Here is a 20,678-nt window from a genome sequence, read left to right as displayed (position 1 = left end):
CATTTAAAGAACTGTGATAAACCTGGACAAGTTTTTAATGGGGAAAACAACAGAATTTTTCCAAAGGACATGACCAAAGAAGGTCAGATACATTAAAAGAAGTTTGGTCAACATTATGTTTTTTAATATATGCTACTGTATCCATGAAGATTATTACCCTTATCTAGATGGCAATATTATTTAAAATCTGTTTTAAAATTTTCTCATCCTGCTTTAATTTTTGCATAGCACTTATCTCCTGTCATACCAACATTGTACTTATACATCTGTTTATGTCTGCCTTTCCCCATTAAAATGCAAGCTCCATGAGGGCAAGTAGTTTTGTTCATGCTTTTTTCATCACTATATCCCTAGCATCACAAAGAGTGCCTGGCCCATGATAGATCTTTGTCAAATAAAGAAAATGAATATTGAAACAAAGTTTTTTGGGCTTTAAAAAAAGACCGTATAGCAGTTAATATATAGACTCTAAAGCCAAACTGTGTGGGTTCAGACTCCTGAGTGTGCTACATAATAGGTGAATGACATAAAATATTATTTAATCTCTCTGAGTCTGAACTGATATTTTTGTAAAAGGGAACTAGCCAAAGTACCCAACCTGTATGGCTATCATGACTAAATAGGAGAGTATGTGTAAGATATTTTGAAATGTCTAGTATTTGAAAATTGTTGGCTATTTATTATTAAGGAAATCTTAAATTCAGAAGAAATTAGAAGAAAAACCCCTTGTGACCATTCAGCACTACTAGTGTTTAAGTTTGCCTTAAGTATTAGAAATGGAAATGCATTATTTCAATTGTGATAAAAATGCCCCTCTCCATGTCATATTTCTTTCTTTTAAAATTGTCTTCCCATATACATTATTCACAATGGAAATTATGGTTCACCAAAAATGGCATATGTCTCATTTGAAGACTTTTATAAAACTGTCTTTTAAAAAAAATATTTTTAGCTAAGAGTGTAGAAACAGACAAATCCATTTAAGTTTGAAGATAAACTTCCCTATTGAAAGTTACAATTTATTTTTCCCTGCCCCTATTCCTTATTTAAAGAAGCTGCAGTTTCTAGTACAACATTTTGTCTTTTTCAAGTATTGCTTGGGTTTCTAACTTGATATTTAGTAAAGAAAAAAAAATAGCTCTTTATTTGAATAAAGGGCTGAGGATCACACATGGCTATACTACATGGTGAACTCCCTATAACTTGAAGGACCCATATTAGAGCTGGTCAGGGCTCCTCTGATCCAACCCTTCCGTTTTACAGAAGAGGAAATAGAGAATCAGAGTCGTGGTAACTTGTCCAAGGCCAAAAAGGGGCTGTGATTAGAACTTGACTGTCAGGCAATCCATCACCACAGGCTACCTCTACTCTGAATTTTAACATCTCTGTTTGAAACTATGTGCTTCATTACCGAGTTCACTCGAAAGCAGCAAGTTGAGCCATCTGCTCTCTGAACGAGTGACTACAATCTATCATACCCCAAATCCAGGGGAGAAATCCACGAATTAGAGAGTGACGCTTTTAGCAGGCCCAAGGGATTCTTAGATTTTCATGGCAGGAGAAATATATTGTATTGTGTGTGTGTGTGTGTCTGTGTGTGTGTGTGTGTGTGTGTGTGTGTGTACTGGCTCCCAAAACATTTGGCCACAAAACAGGTGATTCTGTTCTTTCTGCAAAAGTCAAAATCAAAGCCTGATGATAACTTAGAAATATAGTGTGACTTTTCTATAGCAGAAAAAAATAGTATTTAGAGCTTCTCCCTGATCCCCACCTTACCCCTTTGGCAGTTTGGGCTCCTGGAAGATTACAGAGGTTTGAGCAGGACAGGAGGTAGTGCAGACACTGAGTCTACAAAAAAGAAGAGTTTCTTCAGTGGGATTTGACTGACACAACTCTTACTACAGGTGGATCTAAAGGGATAACATTTAAAAAATGTACAATTTCAAGTGCATTGATCATCAAACTGTTTAATAATGTGGATTTGCATTTGCAAAAAATGAAATTTGATATAGTTTAGGTAAATACTCTTGTGTGGCTGATAGTGAAAAATACTCTTATGAGAATGATTTTCAGAAAAAGATGAACAAAGGAATTTTAAGAACAGTGCCATCATATATTTTAAGCCCCAAAAGGAGCGATTTTACTCATTTTTTTCTTTTTCCTACACAAGAAAAGAATAGAGATGTGCTTTATTTATTTATTGGAATAATCATTGAAAATGAATTCCTTACCCCACAAGCAAACAGTCTCCACCCACCTCTCTCTTCCTTCTTCTCCCAACCCCCTATATAATTGATCTATCTATAATTTTTTTCCTCTCTGCTTACATATCCATTGCAGCATCCATTGCAAGGAGGGATTCCTTAACACTCGCAGTAAGAAAAATTTGCAAATTCCTATTGTGTGAAAGAACAATTCAGGCAATGGATATGCACAAAGCCTGCTTCAAGGGACCACTGTTCTACTATCATGCAAATGGTTTACAGACACCCAGTCTTTGAGGGCCGAGGTGGCTATCTCAGTCATGCTCACCTAGCTGCCTATCAAACTTCTAGCCCCTTTCTTCCTACTGTGGGCCCTATAGGTTAGGTGTCTGGGGTAATACTGAAGAGACCTTCCTTCTCCCGACCAAAAAAAAAAAAGCCTTAACCATCAGATGAATAGATGAGTTGGCGGGGGGAGGGGGACGGATCTCCAAGGACTGGCACTCTCTTCTTTGTCCTCTCCTTCCATTCTCCTCTCCCCTCACACCTTACTGGCTCTGCTTTTCCTGAAGCTGCAGCATCCTGCTACTGCAGTGCAGCTACAGTCTCTAGAGGGGAGGGACATGATTTTGAGGGAGGAGAGAGTCAGGAGGACAGCTGGTGGAGTGATTCTCCCCTGCCATATGCCACTGTTGGGGCTGTCTAATTTCTCCGTCATGAGTGATGAAGTCATTTTTACAGCTTAATGATGTACCATGGGACCCAGAGGGCTGGCTTGTGCCTGTGTGTTCCTTTTTTAATACGGGAGTAGGGGCATCAGATGTGAAAGAGGGAGGCGCCCAGGCGCTGGCTTGATTAGATTAAACAGATTAAGCATCCCGGATCAGTCTTCTCCTGTAGACCCTCCAGGAGAAGATTAATCTCACACCTGGGGTGAGGAACACTAGTCCCCTGTTAAGTGACAAGCCACTGTCCAAATGGAAACTGATGGATAGATTCATGGAAAAGGGATATCATCTGTAAAAGTCCCAGAAGACAATAATGCTGGTCCTGGCACCTCTTCAGGACAAATCCTTGTGGGGTGGGCTAGATATGTGAGAGTGTTTGTGGCTGTGGGTCATAGAAGATTATGACTGGGAATGACACGGCTAACTCACTGTGCACTACATCGAATGTTCATTATCAGACAGAGTGTGACGCAGGTTTTCAGAAACAACATTGGCTTTTCCAAACGTTCCTATATCACAAAGACTACAATGCCTTTCAATTTTACCAATCCTTTTAGTAATACAGAGCCTCCCATCACACACATGCACACACACACGCACACATGCACACACACACATACACATTTCTATCCTCCTATCTTCTCCTTTTCTTACAGCGTGAAATGATATCTCATACAGTCACTTTAAGAACCCTGATGTGTGTGTGTGTGTGTGACATGTAGAGGAAAAACAAATAGAAATTAGTTTTTAACTCGAAAATAATCAGATTGAGTTCATTTTAATACGTCATTTTGCTGCAGAGGAAATCATGAGGAAAACAATTTTAAGTGGATTTAAAGTGCTTTGTCATTTTATAAAGCTACTTTAATAAGCAAATGGCCCCTATTTTATTCCACAGAACTTACATTTTTTGAGAAATTGAGAGTACCCATCAGATTCTAATCCTGTTTTTAAGGGATAGAAGAATTTAGATTTTACACATTAGATTTCACATTTTCTCCTTTTTTCCCCCCACAGTCCAATTACTGCTGGCCTACGTATGACTTATATTCACACCAAGAGTGGATTTTTAAGCTGGTACTTTAGCTGCCAATAATGAAGACTTTAAACAGAAATGAAATAGCAGTCTGATTGAGATTCAGTTTACTATTTGGAAGTTCAAGTTCAGCAATATATATTTCATTAATAACTACATAGTCTGATTATTTGTTCAGAGAAAGCAATGCTTTAGTTTAGTACTTATCTGAAAAAATTTGTGTAGCTTGCTATAATTTTCCATTGATTATTTATAAAAAAAAATAATGCTGATATAAACATAGGTCCTGCTGTTAGACAGAACCTGGTTTTAAATTTAAAAAAAAATCCAAAAGATCCAAATAATGGATAAGTATTTATTTGGGGAAATTAATTTATTTCTAGGGAATCCTTTTTTATAAATAGTCTAATTTTTTTCTTTATTTTCCTGCTTATTATCAACCTTTATTTGAAGAAGTGGTGATCATATCTTAAGTTTGTTTCTTTATTAAAGTGGATTAAGAAAAGGGAGAAACAGAATATAAATTAGGTAACAAAGATTAATTTTCTGAATTTGTAATTGCATAATCACATTAAACAGAGTATTAAATTTCTTTTCTATAATCAACAATTCATTAAACATTATCTGATAACATAAGATATTATTGTTTGATATGTTATCAAACTTTATATTTAGCATGAGAGAAATATTGTAAAATGTACCTGCAAAGTCCACAATGGGATCTCAAATGAGAAATGGATTATAAAAATAAACCTGAAAACAACAAAATATTTGCTTCAGGCATACTGTATTAGAGCAGTAACATGATTTTTAAATTTATACAAAGATGTCGGGGACTGTCTTCTCCTAATTCCTCATAATTAGAAAAAAAAAGTCTACAAATCTGACTTTCAGACTAAAGTGGGGAGAAATGGAAAACCAGCTCAACTGAATTGAACAACAGAGGAGATGCTCTAACCACGTAAAGTGGAGAGGAGTGAGTGAAAATCAGAAGAACTTTTCAGTCAATGTGGAGCAGATCATTCAGACATAAAAATTTCTACCCCACCCCCCCAATAATAGATTTAGAATACAGGTGGGGAGAGAGAGGCTGTAAATTACAAATCATCTTCATAAATTCCTTCATTCCCCATTTCAGGAGGCAGGCAAAATAAGAAATAAATATAATAAATATATGTATCACTAAACTTTATACACATCACCTTTCTTCCTCTCAGCAACTCTGTAAGTTGGGCTTTTTCATAGTTTCACTGATGAAGACTCTGAACACAGACTTGCAGAATTATTTTCCCAAAGACCACTAGCTGGTTAGAAACAGACCTTCAGTATGAACCAGTATATCTGATTTCACATGATGGCTTTTTAACTAAACACATTTCTCCTACTGAATAGTTACCATGTATTTTCTTTTAAAAATCTATTTTTAAATTCCTTAAAAAGTCATTCTAAATCATCCTATTATTTAGTGCTGGGCTAGGTTCAAAGGAAGCAGCAATTACATGGTTGTGGAATAATTTTAAAGATTTATTTATTTGCATGGTTTTGATGGATACACAAGTCTTTTCAGAGGATAAATGTGAAAAACCTATAATGGTGTATATTATTTTCAGAGCAGTAGTTTTGTGAAACCCCACTACATGCATCAAAGTCTAGACCAGCATCAAGAGGGATAATAAAACTCACATGAATATTAAATACTTCCTAGTATATAATCTGTTTTCCTCTATCTGTTGAATATCAAAAATGTTTCAATGCTTATGGTTTTTGTTTTGTCTTGATTTTGGTAGCATCAAGACAAACAAAAATGATGGCTTTCAAACAAACACGATACAGTATGCACAACTACATCAAATATTGATAGAGAGGTTCTTCAAGAGGACTATCTATATAAATCACCTCTGAAGCATTATGACCTGATTTCTATTTTGAAGGCAGAGCTTCAGAGACAGTGATTCAGAATCTGGCAAGGATCCTGTGATAGACAGGCAGTGCAATTGCACTTGGTTTCAGGAGATTCCAGTGTTGTTTGGAGGAGTTAAGCATGAGGTCAGACAGGGCCATGTACTTGAACTCAGCAGCTATCTCAAGTGAGGATTTATCCCCAGGAGTACTCTGAATTCTAGCACTTTGATGCCAACCTAGAGTTATTCTATGAGAGTAACTTAGCATCCTAAGATTGTTAGGAGTCTAGAACAGCAGTTTGTCCCCATTAAAAAGCTCAAGAACAAAGAAATGGTCAATTGATTGAAAAAGATATTAGGATAAAGAAGTTTCAAAGGAGAAAGATCTGTAACCACCTACATTTACTGCAGGAAGGAAAGTTATTATTACCCACTGTTCTGGTTTGCTAATACTGCCTTTATGCAAAGTACCAGAAATGGATTGGCTTTTATAAAGGGAGGTAATCTGGTTACAAATTTACAGTCTGAAGGCCACAGGAATGTCCAAATTAAGGCACCAACACAAGTATACCTTCACCAAAGGAAAGCCAAAGATGTCCGAAAAACCTCTGTTAGCTGGGAAGTCACATGGCTGGCGTCTGCTTGCTCCCAGTTTGCGTTTCAAAATGGCATTCTCCAAAATGTTGCTCTTGGGGCTTTTTGTCCTTTCTTCTCTTCTCTGGAGCAAACTCTGAGCTAGCATAAGTCTGCTTTCAGTTGTCGTCTCCAAAATGTCACTCTCAGTTACTCTGAAGTCCCTCTGTTTGTGAGCTCTTTTTATAGGAATCCAGTGGACTAATCAAGACCCATCCTGAATGGGTGGGGCCACATTTCCATGGAAACATTCCAATCAAGAGGTCACACCCTAATCAAAGGTGCCACTCACAGTTTGGTGGGTCACATCTCCATGGAAACACTCAATGAGAAAGTTCCAACCTAATCAACACTAATACATCTGCCCCCACAAGATTGCATCAAAGAACATGGAGTTTTGGGGGCATAATACATCCAAACTGGCACACCCACTATTAAAATTCTTTATATAAAAATAATTGGGTGCTCATTTCTTAAGAACACACCATATGCAAAGTATTTAGTAGCATCATGGGATTTAAAGAAGTGAAATAAGACCTGGACTCTATTCTCCAAGAGGCACAAATAAATTCAGGAATGAGAGGCCAATTACCTCTTGGGGTAAGCCTTATAAAAGTGATCTAGAGTGTCTTAGAAATATATGAGAGGAGAGATGAGTTGGAAAAGAAGCATGTATATTTGTGGGGGTTGCATAGATATGGGGGTTTGGAATTGGGTGGATCTTAAGACAGGTATAATTGACTTAGAGAATGCTATCAATTTTTTGTGTCCCATCAGTTATTTTAGATCATCTATTAGGGCACAGATGAAGAAGTTGATGCCTTTTGATCAATTCCATGTGACTTCAGAGTGGGAGATAAAAATCCCACTACATGCCTTCAGAGATTTTAAGCTGCTAGCATTTCAGGATGACATGGAACATGTCTGACTATAGGCTCACAGAAACCACATTATTTAATCAGGGTAAAACATTCTGAAGAAAAGGACAAGAAATAACAATAATCTAAAAACTCTATTGAATTTTAGGGAATTTCTGTATCATGATAGCTGATACTTATAAACTTTTTAGTAGGAATCAGACACTGTGCCCTTTCATAACTGATTGATTTAATCATCATGATAATTCTTTGAGGTGAGGAAACTTATTATTTCCATTTTACAGATAGAGAAAATGAGGCTTAGGGAATTTAATAACAACTTTCCCAAGGTCATAGAAATTAGAGTTGGAATTTGAATTTTGCAGTGTAACCACAGGGCTTGTATTCTTAATTAATAGTATGTTGTGCTGTTTATATGGCCCCGAAAAAGATATGGCAGTTGCTCCATTTGGTCGGTAAGGACAGCCAAAATCAAACCAGAGAACGTTACTTTGGTCTTTTTCAAATGACCTCACTAAATTTGCTTTTGTCAAAGGACAGTTTCCTTTTCAGCAGATGCTTCCATTCTATCCCTTCCCTTCTCCTCTGTAGACAAAGGCGAACTCCCTATTTCAGCTATGACTAGCTATGTCCATTCTAGGTCTGTCCCCCAAGGAGCAGCTAGTTACTATTGTCAAACCAAGGGCCCTCAAAGCAGAATCAGCAATATCAACATCACCTGGAAACTTGTACTGTATGAAAATCTCAGGTCCGATGCAGACCTGGAGAATCAGAAACTCGGGGACACAAGAATGTGTTTTAAGAAGTCTCCCAGGTGATTCTCATGTATGATAAAGTCTAGAAACTACTGTGCTAAACTTCTTTTCCATATTCAGTTCTACTACCTGTTCCATTTCTTTTTTGAAAGCCAGATTTCTCTTCACAAAACCTTAGAATAAATCTGCCAAAATGAGCTTCCCTATTCATGGCTGCTACCATCCATCTTTCTATAATATTTTTACTCTTTCAAAGTTTTTGTTATGCTTTTATTTGCTACTACTGGCACTGTTAGTGCTAGTACTAGTTCTACCACTATTATAGTATAGTGGAGCTTACTGCTTAGGTATCCAGGAGCTACAATCAGACTGAATAATTATAAACCACAGTTCTGCCACGTACTATACATGTGGCCTTGGAAAGTTACTTAAACTCATTAGGACTTGGTTTCTCAATCTTTGAAACAGGGACATGAGTAGCATCTTTGTAATAGTGTGTCTAGGTTAAAATGAGGACATAGAACAGTGGCTGGTATATATTAACAGTTCAATAACCATTGGCTATTATTATTTCTACTGGTATGGCTCAAATTTATGGATTTATTTTTATATGCCAGGCACCAGAGTAAGCACTTTGAGTGCATTAGTTCATTTAACCTCACAAAAGTCCTATGAAAAATAGAATATATTTGTATCTTCATTGTGTAAGTTCTAACACCCCTTAAATGCCTAGGATATGCCGGATACTCTTCTGGGTGCTTTACTTGTATTAACTCATAGATTCTGATAATATCCCCATTTTATAGGTAAGGAAATAAATGCAGAAAGTTCAATGGCCTGCCCAATGTCACTCAAGTAATAAATGATAGAGATGGACTTTAAACCAAGGCAGTCTGTCTCTAGAATCCATGCTGTTATCCTTACACAGTGCCACCCTTTCAATAGATGAGGAATCTGAAGCCAGGAGGCTAAGTAACTTGCCAGTCACATAATCATTAAGTGACAGAACTAGAGTGTCACAAAAATTTCTTTTTTTTCCCCTTCTCCACCATCAGTGACTTTGACCCTTTGCTCCTCTGCAAGCCATCATCTTCCCTGAACTTACGTCTCTCATGGTCACCTTCTAATTCTCTGGCTTCATAGATTTCTCTCCCTTCAACTCCAGTAAGCTTCATGTTTACTTCCCTTTAGGGGCATAATCATCATCTATCCTCTATGATCACTCCAAACTCCATTTCAAGGTGTTGTGGGCTTATGAATTCTGTTCTTCACCTCCTTGTCCTATCTGCTTTTCCTCAAACCATCCTTCTTCATCATCCTACTCTAACTCTTCTCCTACTCACCTGTACCAAAATGTTCGGACATTTTCAATAATGCCCTAGTTTCTGATACTTCACGTAGCCTCTTCCCTCTCTGAAACCTGCTGATCCATTTCCTCTTTCTGGAATTCCTTCCTTCTTTTCTATGTTCCTCTTCCGAGGCCCACTTGAAAGGTTTCCTATGAAGGGCTTGCTTCTGGGTTACCCAAATGGAATGGATTTCTCCCTCCTCTGTTTTCCACTGCGCTTCTATGCCTTTGACATATGTTGTCTCTTGGTTATTTGGCTTGACTGAGAGCCATCCTTGTCTTTTTCTGAGTGCTAAGTAGCATAGCATGTAGATGAACAAGCACAGATTTTCAGATCAGAGGGACCTAGATTCAAATGTCAGCTTTACTACTTACTTTCTTTTCTTTTTTTTTTTTTTTCGGTCTTTTTGTCTCGATTTCCTTATTTGTAAAATGAGAGTAAAGTTTATCTCAGAGAGTTTTTGTGAGGTTTAAATGAGTTAAGGTATGTGGAGAAACTATATTAAGTGCTCTGTAAATTTGAGCCTCCTTCTCCTTATAGAGTACTCTCTTCTAAACATAGTCTCACAAAGGTTTGGAGGGGAAATGCATAAATGAATGTTGAATGAGATGGCTGCTCCAATTTTGACTATGTGTGCAGTAAGAAAAAATGTAAAGAATTCCCAAATAGAACAAGAACTTTGATAATCAGAATTTTAATTACTTATTGATTTAATAGCAATTGTATAAAATTAAAGACGATGAGGTTCTAAAAAGGTTGATAGATTTTATCTTAACTAGTTAGAATAAAGTCAATGTTGTTTCAAGATGCAATGGCCACTAATAATAATCAAATATGATTAGAAGAATTAAGGAACTTAAAATTAAGAAATATTTAGAAATGTCACAAGATTGTGTAATTAGAGACACTATTCAGGGCCAGAACTGAAAGTAAATATTGAAACTAATCTGTTGGCACTTTATTCCAGGGACAGCAGTGTGATTTCAAGTAGCTTTGTGAAGATCATTATTTAAATTTCTAGTTAGACTTCAGAAATATGATACTCACTATATAGTATGTGCATTATCAGTGGCAAAAAAAAAATACTGTCTTTGGAATCAGAGAGAACGGGATTTGAAATAAATGCCACTACTTAGAACTGATTAACAATGTGAGCAAGTTATTTCACTTCTCTCATCTATGAAATGGGTACATCAATAATATCCACATCATTGGGTTGTTAGGTGTTGTGGAGTTTCAACCATGTAATGTGGTTAGCAGAGTGTCTAGCACTCATTATAATCTAGCTCTGATTATAGTGGGTATCAAATATTTCATAATTGATTCAGCTTAACTGGGGGGTGGGTGATTTTTTCCCCCCAGGGAACATTCAGCAATTTCTGGTTATCACAACTTGGGGAGGGAATGTTGTTATGGCATCTGGAGGCCAGAGATGCTGCCAAACATCCTACAATGAATAGGGCAGAGCCTAACAACAAAGAATTATCTGATCCAAAATGTCAATAGTACAGAGGTTAAGAAACCTTGAGTTAAAAAACGGGTAAAATTCATCTCTCTCCAGCTAAACTAGACTCAGGAATATTTAAAACCTTTCAAATAGGGGAAGAGAAAGTGATGATTGAAAGTTGTAGTCATAAAAATTAAAATCTATGCATAATATCTCCAAACTAATTATAAGGAAAGAAGACACTCAGATAAACCTAGATGAAAATGCTAAGGTGTTTGTTCTCAAACCTTAGCACACAAAATTATCACCTGGACCGGTTATTAAAATATGGATTTCCAGGCTTCACTTCCAAAAGGTTTGATTCCAAAAGTCTGGGGTGATAAATCTGCCATTTTAACCAATATTCCAAGGAATTCTGATGCAGCTGGTCCATGCACCACAGTTTGTAGATATTCTCCCTAAGGGCTGAATGGGTGTAGATGCATAACTTTTATAAACACTTTTAAAAATCCTGTAGCATCATCTAGCTTTGGTTCTCTTCATCCTTAAAGCCTTAAGCATTCTCAGTCTCATCCCTAGAAGACAGTAAGCAAAGTGTGATTGCTCTATAGAAAGATACGGTCAACATAGGTTTGCCAGTACCCAGCAGGCAGTCTTTGTGACCAAAACTCCTGTGTCCCTCAACCTCCCCATTTTCACCCTCTGTGTTCCACAGGCACAGCATTCAAAACCCAAAACAGTGGAAAAATACATTTCTCTCACTGACCTTTGGGAACATGCTCCATTCACCACCGGGCCGAGGAAACATGCCCCATACACTACCTCCCATTGCCTCCAGCCCTGAAGGAAATCTCCAGATTTCCAAGAGTGTTGTTCTTGTAATCCAAGAACATTTGGATTACAATCTTAAGAGAGATTAATTTTCTTTTAATGTAACAGTATCAATAATTAGAATACATTTTAAATCAATGTTTATAATAATTGTATATAGTTTTGAATTCTTATTTTATATGTTATGTGATGTTTACATTTATTTTATGAAAAATAAATCCATATTTGGCAGAAGTTTAATATCACTGTGTATGTGCCACATTAATGGGAATAATTGTTCTCTAAACGAAATTTTGGTTTTGAGCAAAATAAGTTATTCTTTAATTCAAAACCAAAGATGTCTAATCAGCACAGAGAAAGAATAGAGCAGATAATTCACCTGATAAGTAATTTCTTACCTCAGTGGAGAAAAGACACTGAAGGTAGGTGGATATTAGACTGCATCAAGTAAACAAAATGCATTTGACCTATATGAATGATAAAGAAACATTGCTCCACTTCAGCCCTTCTTAAAGTAGTTTCTCAAATTTCAGTAGCCGATTAATAACAATCAAGGACCCATTCAGAAATCCAAGTCCTTAAACAGTTATATTTAAATACTGTAATACTTTAACTACTGTAAATACTTTAATACTGAACCCAAGGCTCAATGTTTAACTTGAGAAAGCTTGCCCAGAACTCTCAGCTTAGCTCATTAGAGATAGTGTATCCCCAAACATCTGTATAGGAGAATCTTTTTAAAGTTACCCAGTTACGGAGGTATTTTTTTTCCTCCGCATGAACATTAGTGAAGATTTTTTTTAAGTGATAGAGTAGAATTTTTACTTGCAGATAAGATTTTAATATCCAATTTCCATCAATTTCTCCTTGAATAGTTTTGTGCATGTATTCTGCTAGAGATGTACCACAAACTGAATTCCCCACCCTCTCCCCCCAAAAAGAAAAACCTGAAACAAATATATTAAGCAATAGCTATTAGTGTTGTGAAAGCATGTCCTGTAGGATCTAATCATGATCTTCCTTGGAGCATTTAAAAAATGATTCCATTCATATATTTTCTATGTATATGCAGCTTCCAAGGAAGTTGCAAATATTTGTGTAATGTGAGGCACAAATCTATTCATTCATAAATTCACTATTTTTTCAACAACTCTTCAACAAGTGTCTACTATGTGTTGGGCAGGTTTGCTATGTGCTGGGACTATAAAGGTGGACATGAAAAACAAACTCTTGTCCAACTTAAATTGTAGATGGTGATAGAGACCAAAATCATATACAGTGATTCAATAAATATTTGTAATTTGTAACTGTAATTAGACCTATGAAGAAAATAAACACAAGTATAACTGGCTGTTTTGGATCCTTTTATTTCTTGTGTATGAAATAATGTAGAATTTCAAGAGAGTCCAAGTATCTCTTTGCAATAGCTAGCAAATCAAGCTCTGAATATATTCTATTCTTTTAGAAAAACAATCTACTTGAAATTGCTTGTGATTGTCGATTATCTTAAATGTTTAACTTGACCTTAGAATTTTACCTCTGTGTAGTCTAAACAGTGTTACTAACTCCTTTTCTGTTTCAGAGTTTTTGGAGCTGCCATACTTCTTACCTCTACCTTGAATATGCTAATCCCATCAGCAGCTAGAGTGCATTATGGGTGTGTCATCTTTGTTAGGATCTTGCAGGGACTTGTTGAGGTATGGAACTGCAGGACAATATCATCCTAAATTGGCATGGTAATGATAACCAGCAGATTATTTTTGTCTTGATCTACAAATAAATGTATTTTATTAGGTTGTGTCTACCTGGTATTAAATGTTAGAAAGAAGAAACATGGAAAAAATAGGCAATTAGATATTTTGTCTATATATGAAGCTAAACTACAAATTTGTAAAGGGTAGATCCTAACTCTCAACCATTTCATCATTTTTTAATGATGTTTGCCTCCCTTTCTCTGGCTTCAGTGTCATTAAGGAAATGTTTAAGTGACTATTTGAAAATTTCTTAAAGGTTATGTTTGTTAATATGTTGTGATAAGAATATTTGAACCCATCCTTTGCTGGTGATAACCATGAATTAATACCATTTGGGAGTTTTATATCAAGCCCCTGTTGACCTTAAATCATGCCATTTGTCTTCACTGACCTATTTCATTGACTACTTTCTTTTGAGTGTATAAGCATAATGATCAGTCTTTAAAAGACTTTAAAAGAATAAAATTTATAAATTTGTGTTTGGCCTACCTATTGCCCCTTCTCTTTCCATGGATGGTGGAGGGAGTTGATGAATCAGAAAAAGATTTAAGGCACTGAAAACAACTTCCCATACACCGAAGAAAGAAAGAAAAATATGATAGGATAAAAATATTAGAAAAAGGCTAATTATTTTAAGGTTCTTAGGGTCTAGAGTCTACTTTCAGTAAACATCAGCTGCAAGGATTTCAGGTCACCTTATAGAGGCCTTATATGTGGGAATCACTGAATTTAACACCTTGTTAAGTCTCTCAAATTCTTCAAAATATTCAGAATTGCAGATGAATTGAGTAATAAAGGGTATTTTTTTGTTTGTCTGTTTGTTTGCCTCAATCTAGAAGAAAATGGAGGTAGAAGGAAGACCTGAAGAGTGGGGAGTATTTGAACAGGTCACTAAAAAGAGGCTGTCTTCCTTGACTTGGGCTGAAAGCTTTTGAAGTGGCATTTCAGGGAAGCAGGAGAACCCATGTATAGCAAGCTTTCCTCAAAACCTTGTTACTGTCCTATTGGAAATATCACCAGAGAAAGGAATGTGTTTATTTTCCAGTTACCCTGAGTCCTAACGGTGATGTATGCCTTCTCCCTACCACAGGGTGTCACCTACCCAGCATGCCATGGGATATGGAGCAAATGGGCCCCTCCTTTAGAGAGGAGTAGATTGGCAACCACTTCCTTTTGTGGTGAGTATTGTTAGCAGGTATAGTTACCCACCATAACTTGGATAAGAATTGAAAGTTTGGTAAAGCACACCTCTAAAGCCCTCTTTGCGTGTGTGTGTGTGTGTGTGTGTGTGTGTGTGTGTGTGTGTATAAAGGTTTTTGACCACTATGTCAATCTCTTTAATTCTTATTGGTCTCTTTAAGTCCTCTATTTCTTCTTATGGCAATTTTGGCACTTTGTATTCTATGAATTTATCCATTTTATCTAGATTTTGAAATATACTCATGGATGTTTTTAATAACACTTTTATTATTTTTACGTCTTTGTTGTATCTTGGATAGGTAGGTGATATCTACTTGTATAGTCCAGTGTCCCTGTGTAAGCATGTTTGGAGGGAGGAGGTGTGTTTTTGGGTATGAGCATGCATGCACCTGAGTGTGCAAATGTGTGTTTGTGTGAACCACAAAGAGCATGAGATAGGGTCAAGAGTTTCCATTGGTTTCACGTATGTTCCTTCTGTTCTCCCTGCCACTTTAGGTTCCTATGCTGGAGCTGTGATTGCAATGCCTTTAGCTGGCATTCTTGTACAGTACACTGGCTGGTCTTCAGTATTTTATGTCTATGGTATGTTGTATTTCAATATGAAAGAGTTAAAAGAAATGTGCATAAACTAAAAGAAAAGTGGTTGCAGACACTGAGATAGACCACTGAAGATAATTCTGTGTTTACTCACTTATTTTCTTCCCTAAATAATCCTTTCCCTATATTCTGAGATCAAGGGAAAAAGTTTTCTTCTTTTATTTTCTCAATATTTCTACTTCTTGTTTTGAACAACAGCCACATTGACAATGGAAAGTTTATATGCATGGTATATATTATCCTTGGTTATGAAAAAAGAATTAAATTAGGTCTTGACTACAACCTGATTAGAAGAGAAGAGCTAGACATTACCTGTCTCTTTCTTTGATCCTGCTTTCCTCGTCATCCCCCTGATCCTGCCTCCTCAAAATTCAATGTGGGTAGAAAGTGTGGAAGGTGAACATAGGCCTAATGCAATAATTCAATTGTGTGAGAAAATATCAGCAGTCAGATGCTGGACCGGTACATCTTTGTCCTCATTTCTACAGAATTAAAGGGGATTAAGCCCCAAATTAAAATTGGAAATGGAGAGAAACCTTAAATCCAAATACCCTTTCTGTTCACTTTCTAACCAGAAGCTGAAAGCTTACTACTTCAAAGTATGCCTAGAGCCTTTCTCTTTTAGAGGCACCTTTTAATGATGAGGAAGGCGAAATATAAGAGAACTGGATTCCAACTGACATTGTCACTGATTAATACCATCTTTGGATATGGGCACAAGAATCTGAAAGATAATGAAGTAGTGCAGAGGAACAGTACTTGGTGGCTTCCAAACTTGTCCTTTATCCATTCCCATTTTGAAATGTTATCAGAGCAAATTCTTATATTCTCAGAATGTTGTTAAATGTTACTTTCTAGCAGGTATTATTAACCTGGCTCAAAGTCATTGATGGATTTTGGTACCACTAATGCCCTAAATTGTAAGCCACATGTATGTGTACATGTTTTATGCTTGGGTGGATTTTTTTTTAAATAATTTTTTATCCATAGCTTTTGTTAGATTTTCAAAGGGGCCCATAATTCAGTGTTTAAAAGCACTTGTTTACATGGTATGTCATACAAGTTGGGTTTACCATCCATTAAGTCTTCTGATTTGTGGCTTTGTCCATTCATTACTTTATTGAAGATATGATATGACTTTAAATTAAGGATACAAATTTCTACAAGACACTCATGAAAAACAATCTCATTATTTCAAGTTATACATCATCTAATGTTTTTCATTAAATGGTTAAAAGTCAAAGTGTAAACATCAGATGACCTGAAAATATCACATCATAATACTTGCTATATTTAGTAAAAATTGTTTTTAAGCCACATATTTGTGATTCAATATTCATATTTCGAAGGGAATGAGATTAGTACTAAATAGTGGGTTAAGTTCAAAAAAAAGGCAAAGTGTATAGTGCAATTAGCAGAGTACTTGGTACATTAGATGCTTTCAATAAATGGCAATAATTATTTTTGCTAATAAGAAGTCTCATTTACTAAGTGCTTATTCTGTGACTGCACTGTGTTGACTGCTTTATATGTTGTCTCCTGTAATTTTTTCCATAATCTTATAAAAAAGGAATGATTATACCATTTTATAGTAGAAGTTTAGACAGATTCAGTTACTGATTGGATCATATAGCCAATGAGTGACACAACCAAGTTTTGAGGCTGTGAGAATCATGTTCCATAACCATTATACTATTCCAAAATTTCACACCTATCTGACCCCAAATAATGTTTTCTGCCATCTTCAGTAATTAATAGGAGTGCAACACATCAGAAGCTGTAGTATTAAGGAACAGGCAGAAAAAGGTATTATAAAGATCAGGGGCATTTAGATTGTAACCCAAGGGAAAAAGAGACCAGTATGAGAGAAAAATGAAATGTCCAACTGCTGGGAAACTAGAATAAATCACTTGAGATTCTTTCTATTATTAATGCTGATGGGTTTATATTACAGAATAAGGGCATGTTTTAATGGTGAGAATGCTAAATAAAGAAGGGATGAAAAAGGACTTGCAAACAATTTATTACATCAGCATTTATAACTTTCATCTGCCCAAAGCATGATCCAAAGGCAATAGCATGCACTGAAAATAATCACATAAAGTGATAAATGTTACTGTGCATCAGACATTGTTTAAAAGAGGAAGAGAGATAAAACCACAGGACCAACCTTCAGGGAGCTTGAAGTCTAGTGGCAAAAGACAAGAAGAGGCGGCAAAAGACAATTGGAGAAGCATGAATTCTCCATCCTATTGAATGTTTATCATGAGGATATTGCAGCATTCCAGCAAATGTACTGGTAAAAGGAAGGATTTGTAACACTTTTTTTTTTTTTTTTTTTTTTTTTTTAATTTCTCCTTTTGAACTCTTGCTTGCAGGAAGCTTTGGAATGGTCTGGTACATGTTTTGGCTTTTGGTGTCTTATGAGAGTCCTGCAAAACATCCTACTATTACAGATGAAGAACGTAGGTACATAGAAGAAAGCATTGGAGAAAGTGCAAATCTTTTAGGTGCAATGGAAGTAAGAATTTTATTATGGTGCATATTCTTATTCTCATTCCCCATCCCACCCCCTTTTGACCAACCAAACTACTTTTACAAGTCTTTATACAATGAAACTAATTTGATATTAATCATGATTTTTTTGTTTGTTTGGTCCATCAATATTCTCTAAGTTACTTAGGAATGATTATTACTTCCTCTATCTGGTATTTATTTTTTTCTTTATCTTTTCTAAAGCATTTCCAAATCTGTCCTGGATTATTGCTATCACTGGAAACCAAAGCGAGTTTTTAAGCAGTTCAGCATGGTCCATAATTTAAACAAATTCAACTAGTATTGCTTAAATTTAAACCGTAGAAAATTCCAAATCACCTAGCACAATCATGAAAAGGGCTATTTTTATTTATTACATATGTGAAGTGTAATGTTTATTTGTGTTATATGTGGTTTAGAAAGTATTGACACATTAGAATTACAATAGACGGCTGATGCAAAAATAGTCTTAAAATAATTTAATCATATGCTTGATAAAATGCCATCATCTTTCAGGGTTACTATTATGAAGGTCAAATATTACAAAGATAATGTTGTGCAGCCATTTTATGATTATCTTGGGCAGGATCTTTCTACAGAGAGAGAAAATACAGTGCTATTTCAATAAAGCAAATATTTTTCCACATGACATGAATATATCTTAAATGTTAATTAACAAATAACCATCTTATATTATTAAACAAGAGAAATATTATTAGCAAAAGTAATGTATTTAGAGAGGTTCTGTATTTCAGCAACCTAATCAGTAACACAATTTTATGCTAAGAGTTGGAAGATGCCGTGCAGTGGTTGAGGAAACAATGCCTCTTATACATTATGATTCTACTCTTTCTTTGAATGTCTCCTCCTCCTGATTCGAAGTGTGTTTGATTCCAGCTTTGGTTCTCTATTTCATTTTTAGAGAATGCCTGTCTTTGACATCTCATCCTAGGTAAAAAGTCCTGTGACTTATCATTGCTGAATATATATTGGTTTTTAATAATGAGAAAAATCCTATATTGGATATCATTCAGAAGTTAAACTTCAGTGATTAAAAAAAATCCTTGTATTGTGATTATTTCATGAGTTGGATAGACTAGCATCAGAACTTTCCCCTTCCTGTTTGCTTCTATAAATTAATTAGTAACTACTCAAGAAACAAGTGATGATGTCAGGGCAGGGGGCAGGTGGGCAGAGTTGTTGGCAGTGTGTTCTGGTGCTTATTTGCTGCAGTTGCTGTGAGCAGAAGCTAATACAGACTGATCTATGGTGAATTCAGATTGTAATCTGCATTTCTAGCCCAAATATTATCTGATCAGTCTATCTGCTCAGTTAGTTGAATATGTTCTTTTATTTACCAGTTCTTGAGATGCCATGTGTCTGGGTCAGACATAAAAAAATCATATATTTAGTCTAAGTGAAAATCAATTCCTGGAGATGACTCTAAAAAGGAGGGAGTTTGATAAAACAGCATAGATAATCTCTACCTCCCCATTTCCTATATCTTACTGTTTTTCTAAACACAATGTTTTACTTCTTACTGATGTCTCATACTTTTCTATAGTTTCAAAGTAAATTTAAAATGAGATCAGATGTAAATAGAAATTGTATTTTAGTTATTTTGAACTTTTTATTGTGAACAAATTCAATATACAGAAAAACAGAAAGCATAGTAATCGAACATCCATAGAAGTAACAATTGTTAGCATTTGCCATATTTACTTGACATTTTTTGGCTGAGCCATTTCAAAGTAAATGAGACATCATGACACTTTATCCATAAATACTTCACCCTAGAAAAATAAATATGAGTATTCTCCTCACAATATCAATACTACTATCACATCTAAAAAATTAAAAATAATTTCCTAAGATCATCTAATACCCGATCACATCCAAATCCCTAATACCCTGTCCCAATTATAACACCTCATTTATGTTCAAGTCTTATGTAGCTGTATTTTTAATTTAATTTTAATGTATTTTGAATGGTATTCCATTCACATGGTGTACCTATTTGTTTTGAGTCTGGATCTAATCATCACACATTGCAGTTGATTGTAATGTCTCTTAAACTCTCTCATTTTTCTTTAAAAAATTTTATTTAAATGCAACACACATACAGCAAAACGTACAAGTCATAAATGAACATTTTGCCGAACTTTTATAAACTAAATACACCTATGAAACCAACACCCAGTTCAATAAATAGAAGTTATTAGAATACTATACTCCTCCCACAAGCCCCCAATAATTTTTAAGAGAAAAATTAGATACCTTTCTCTTACATTTTATGAAGTGCTTCACCACCTAAAGAAAAAAGCTCCTGGCAGAGATGATCCTGGCATGAATAAAAGAAATACCTTCCCAGCAGGGAAAAGTTATTTACTTCTAATAATATTCTGAAGTCATTTCTTATAGAAGTGTAGTACTAAAATGCAGACTTCCTGCCTTTGGCCATTTTTATTATCTTTGACTTAAGTTTATTCATCTGACACCATTTTTCCAGAATATATTGGTTTTGGTTTTGTTTGTTTGTTTCTTTTTGAGAAACAGCACTCTTTGAATCCATCTATGATACTGTCACTGAAAATTTTTATCCCAAGCCACAGTATTCATTTGCGTACTGTAAGAACAGATTTGATTTGTTTCTTTTTTGTCTTATAAATTTTTATTATCACCACTGTGTAACTTCTTCCTATATTGCTTTTGAAGTGATATTTCAAAGGCTTAATTACAGTCACAATCAGTACTAACAATTATGAGGTTCTACCTCCAGGAATAATTACTAAATCTGTTTTAAAAATGTTTGCCTCCTCTTTCACTAATT

At 35.5% G+C, this 20,678-nt stretch overlaps 1 protein-coding gene across 1 annotated transcript in view; it reads left to right on the top strand.

Moving 5' to 3' along the window:
* SLC17A6 (solute carrier family 17 member 6) overlaps window positions 1–20,678 on the top strand; it is a 38,668-nt gene that overhangs the window by 9,427 nt on the left and 8,563 nt on the right. The window contains exons 4-7 of the mRNA XM_037839070.1: window positions 13,345–13,459; window positions 14,607–14,694; window positions 15,212–15,298; window positions 17,692–17,834. Coding sequence (XP_037694998.1) covers window positions 13,345–13,459; window positions 14,607–14,694; window positions 15,212–15,298; window positions 17,692–17,834 — 433 coding nt within the window. The remainder of the gene's footprint in view (window positions 1–13,344; window positions 13,460–14,606; window positions 14,695–15,211; window positions 15,299–17,691; window positions 17,835–20,678) is intronic.

Source organism: Choloepus didactylus, chromosome 6, assembly GCF_015220235.1.
Source record: "Choloepus didactylus isolate mChoDid1 chromosome 6, mChoDid1.pri, whole genome shotgun sequence".
In the NCBI taxonomy this organism is placed as follows: domain Eukaryota; kingdom Metazoa; phylum Chordata; class Mammalia; order Pilosa; family Megalonychidae; genus Choloepus; species Choloepus didactylus.
Note: the sequence above shows the minus strand (reverse complement) of the source record. Positions and strands in the feature narration are given on the sequence as shown.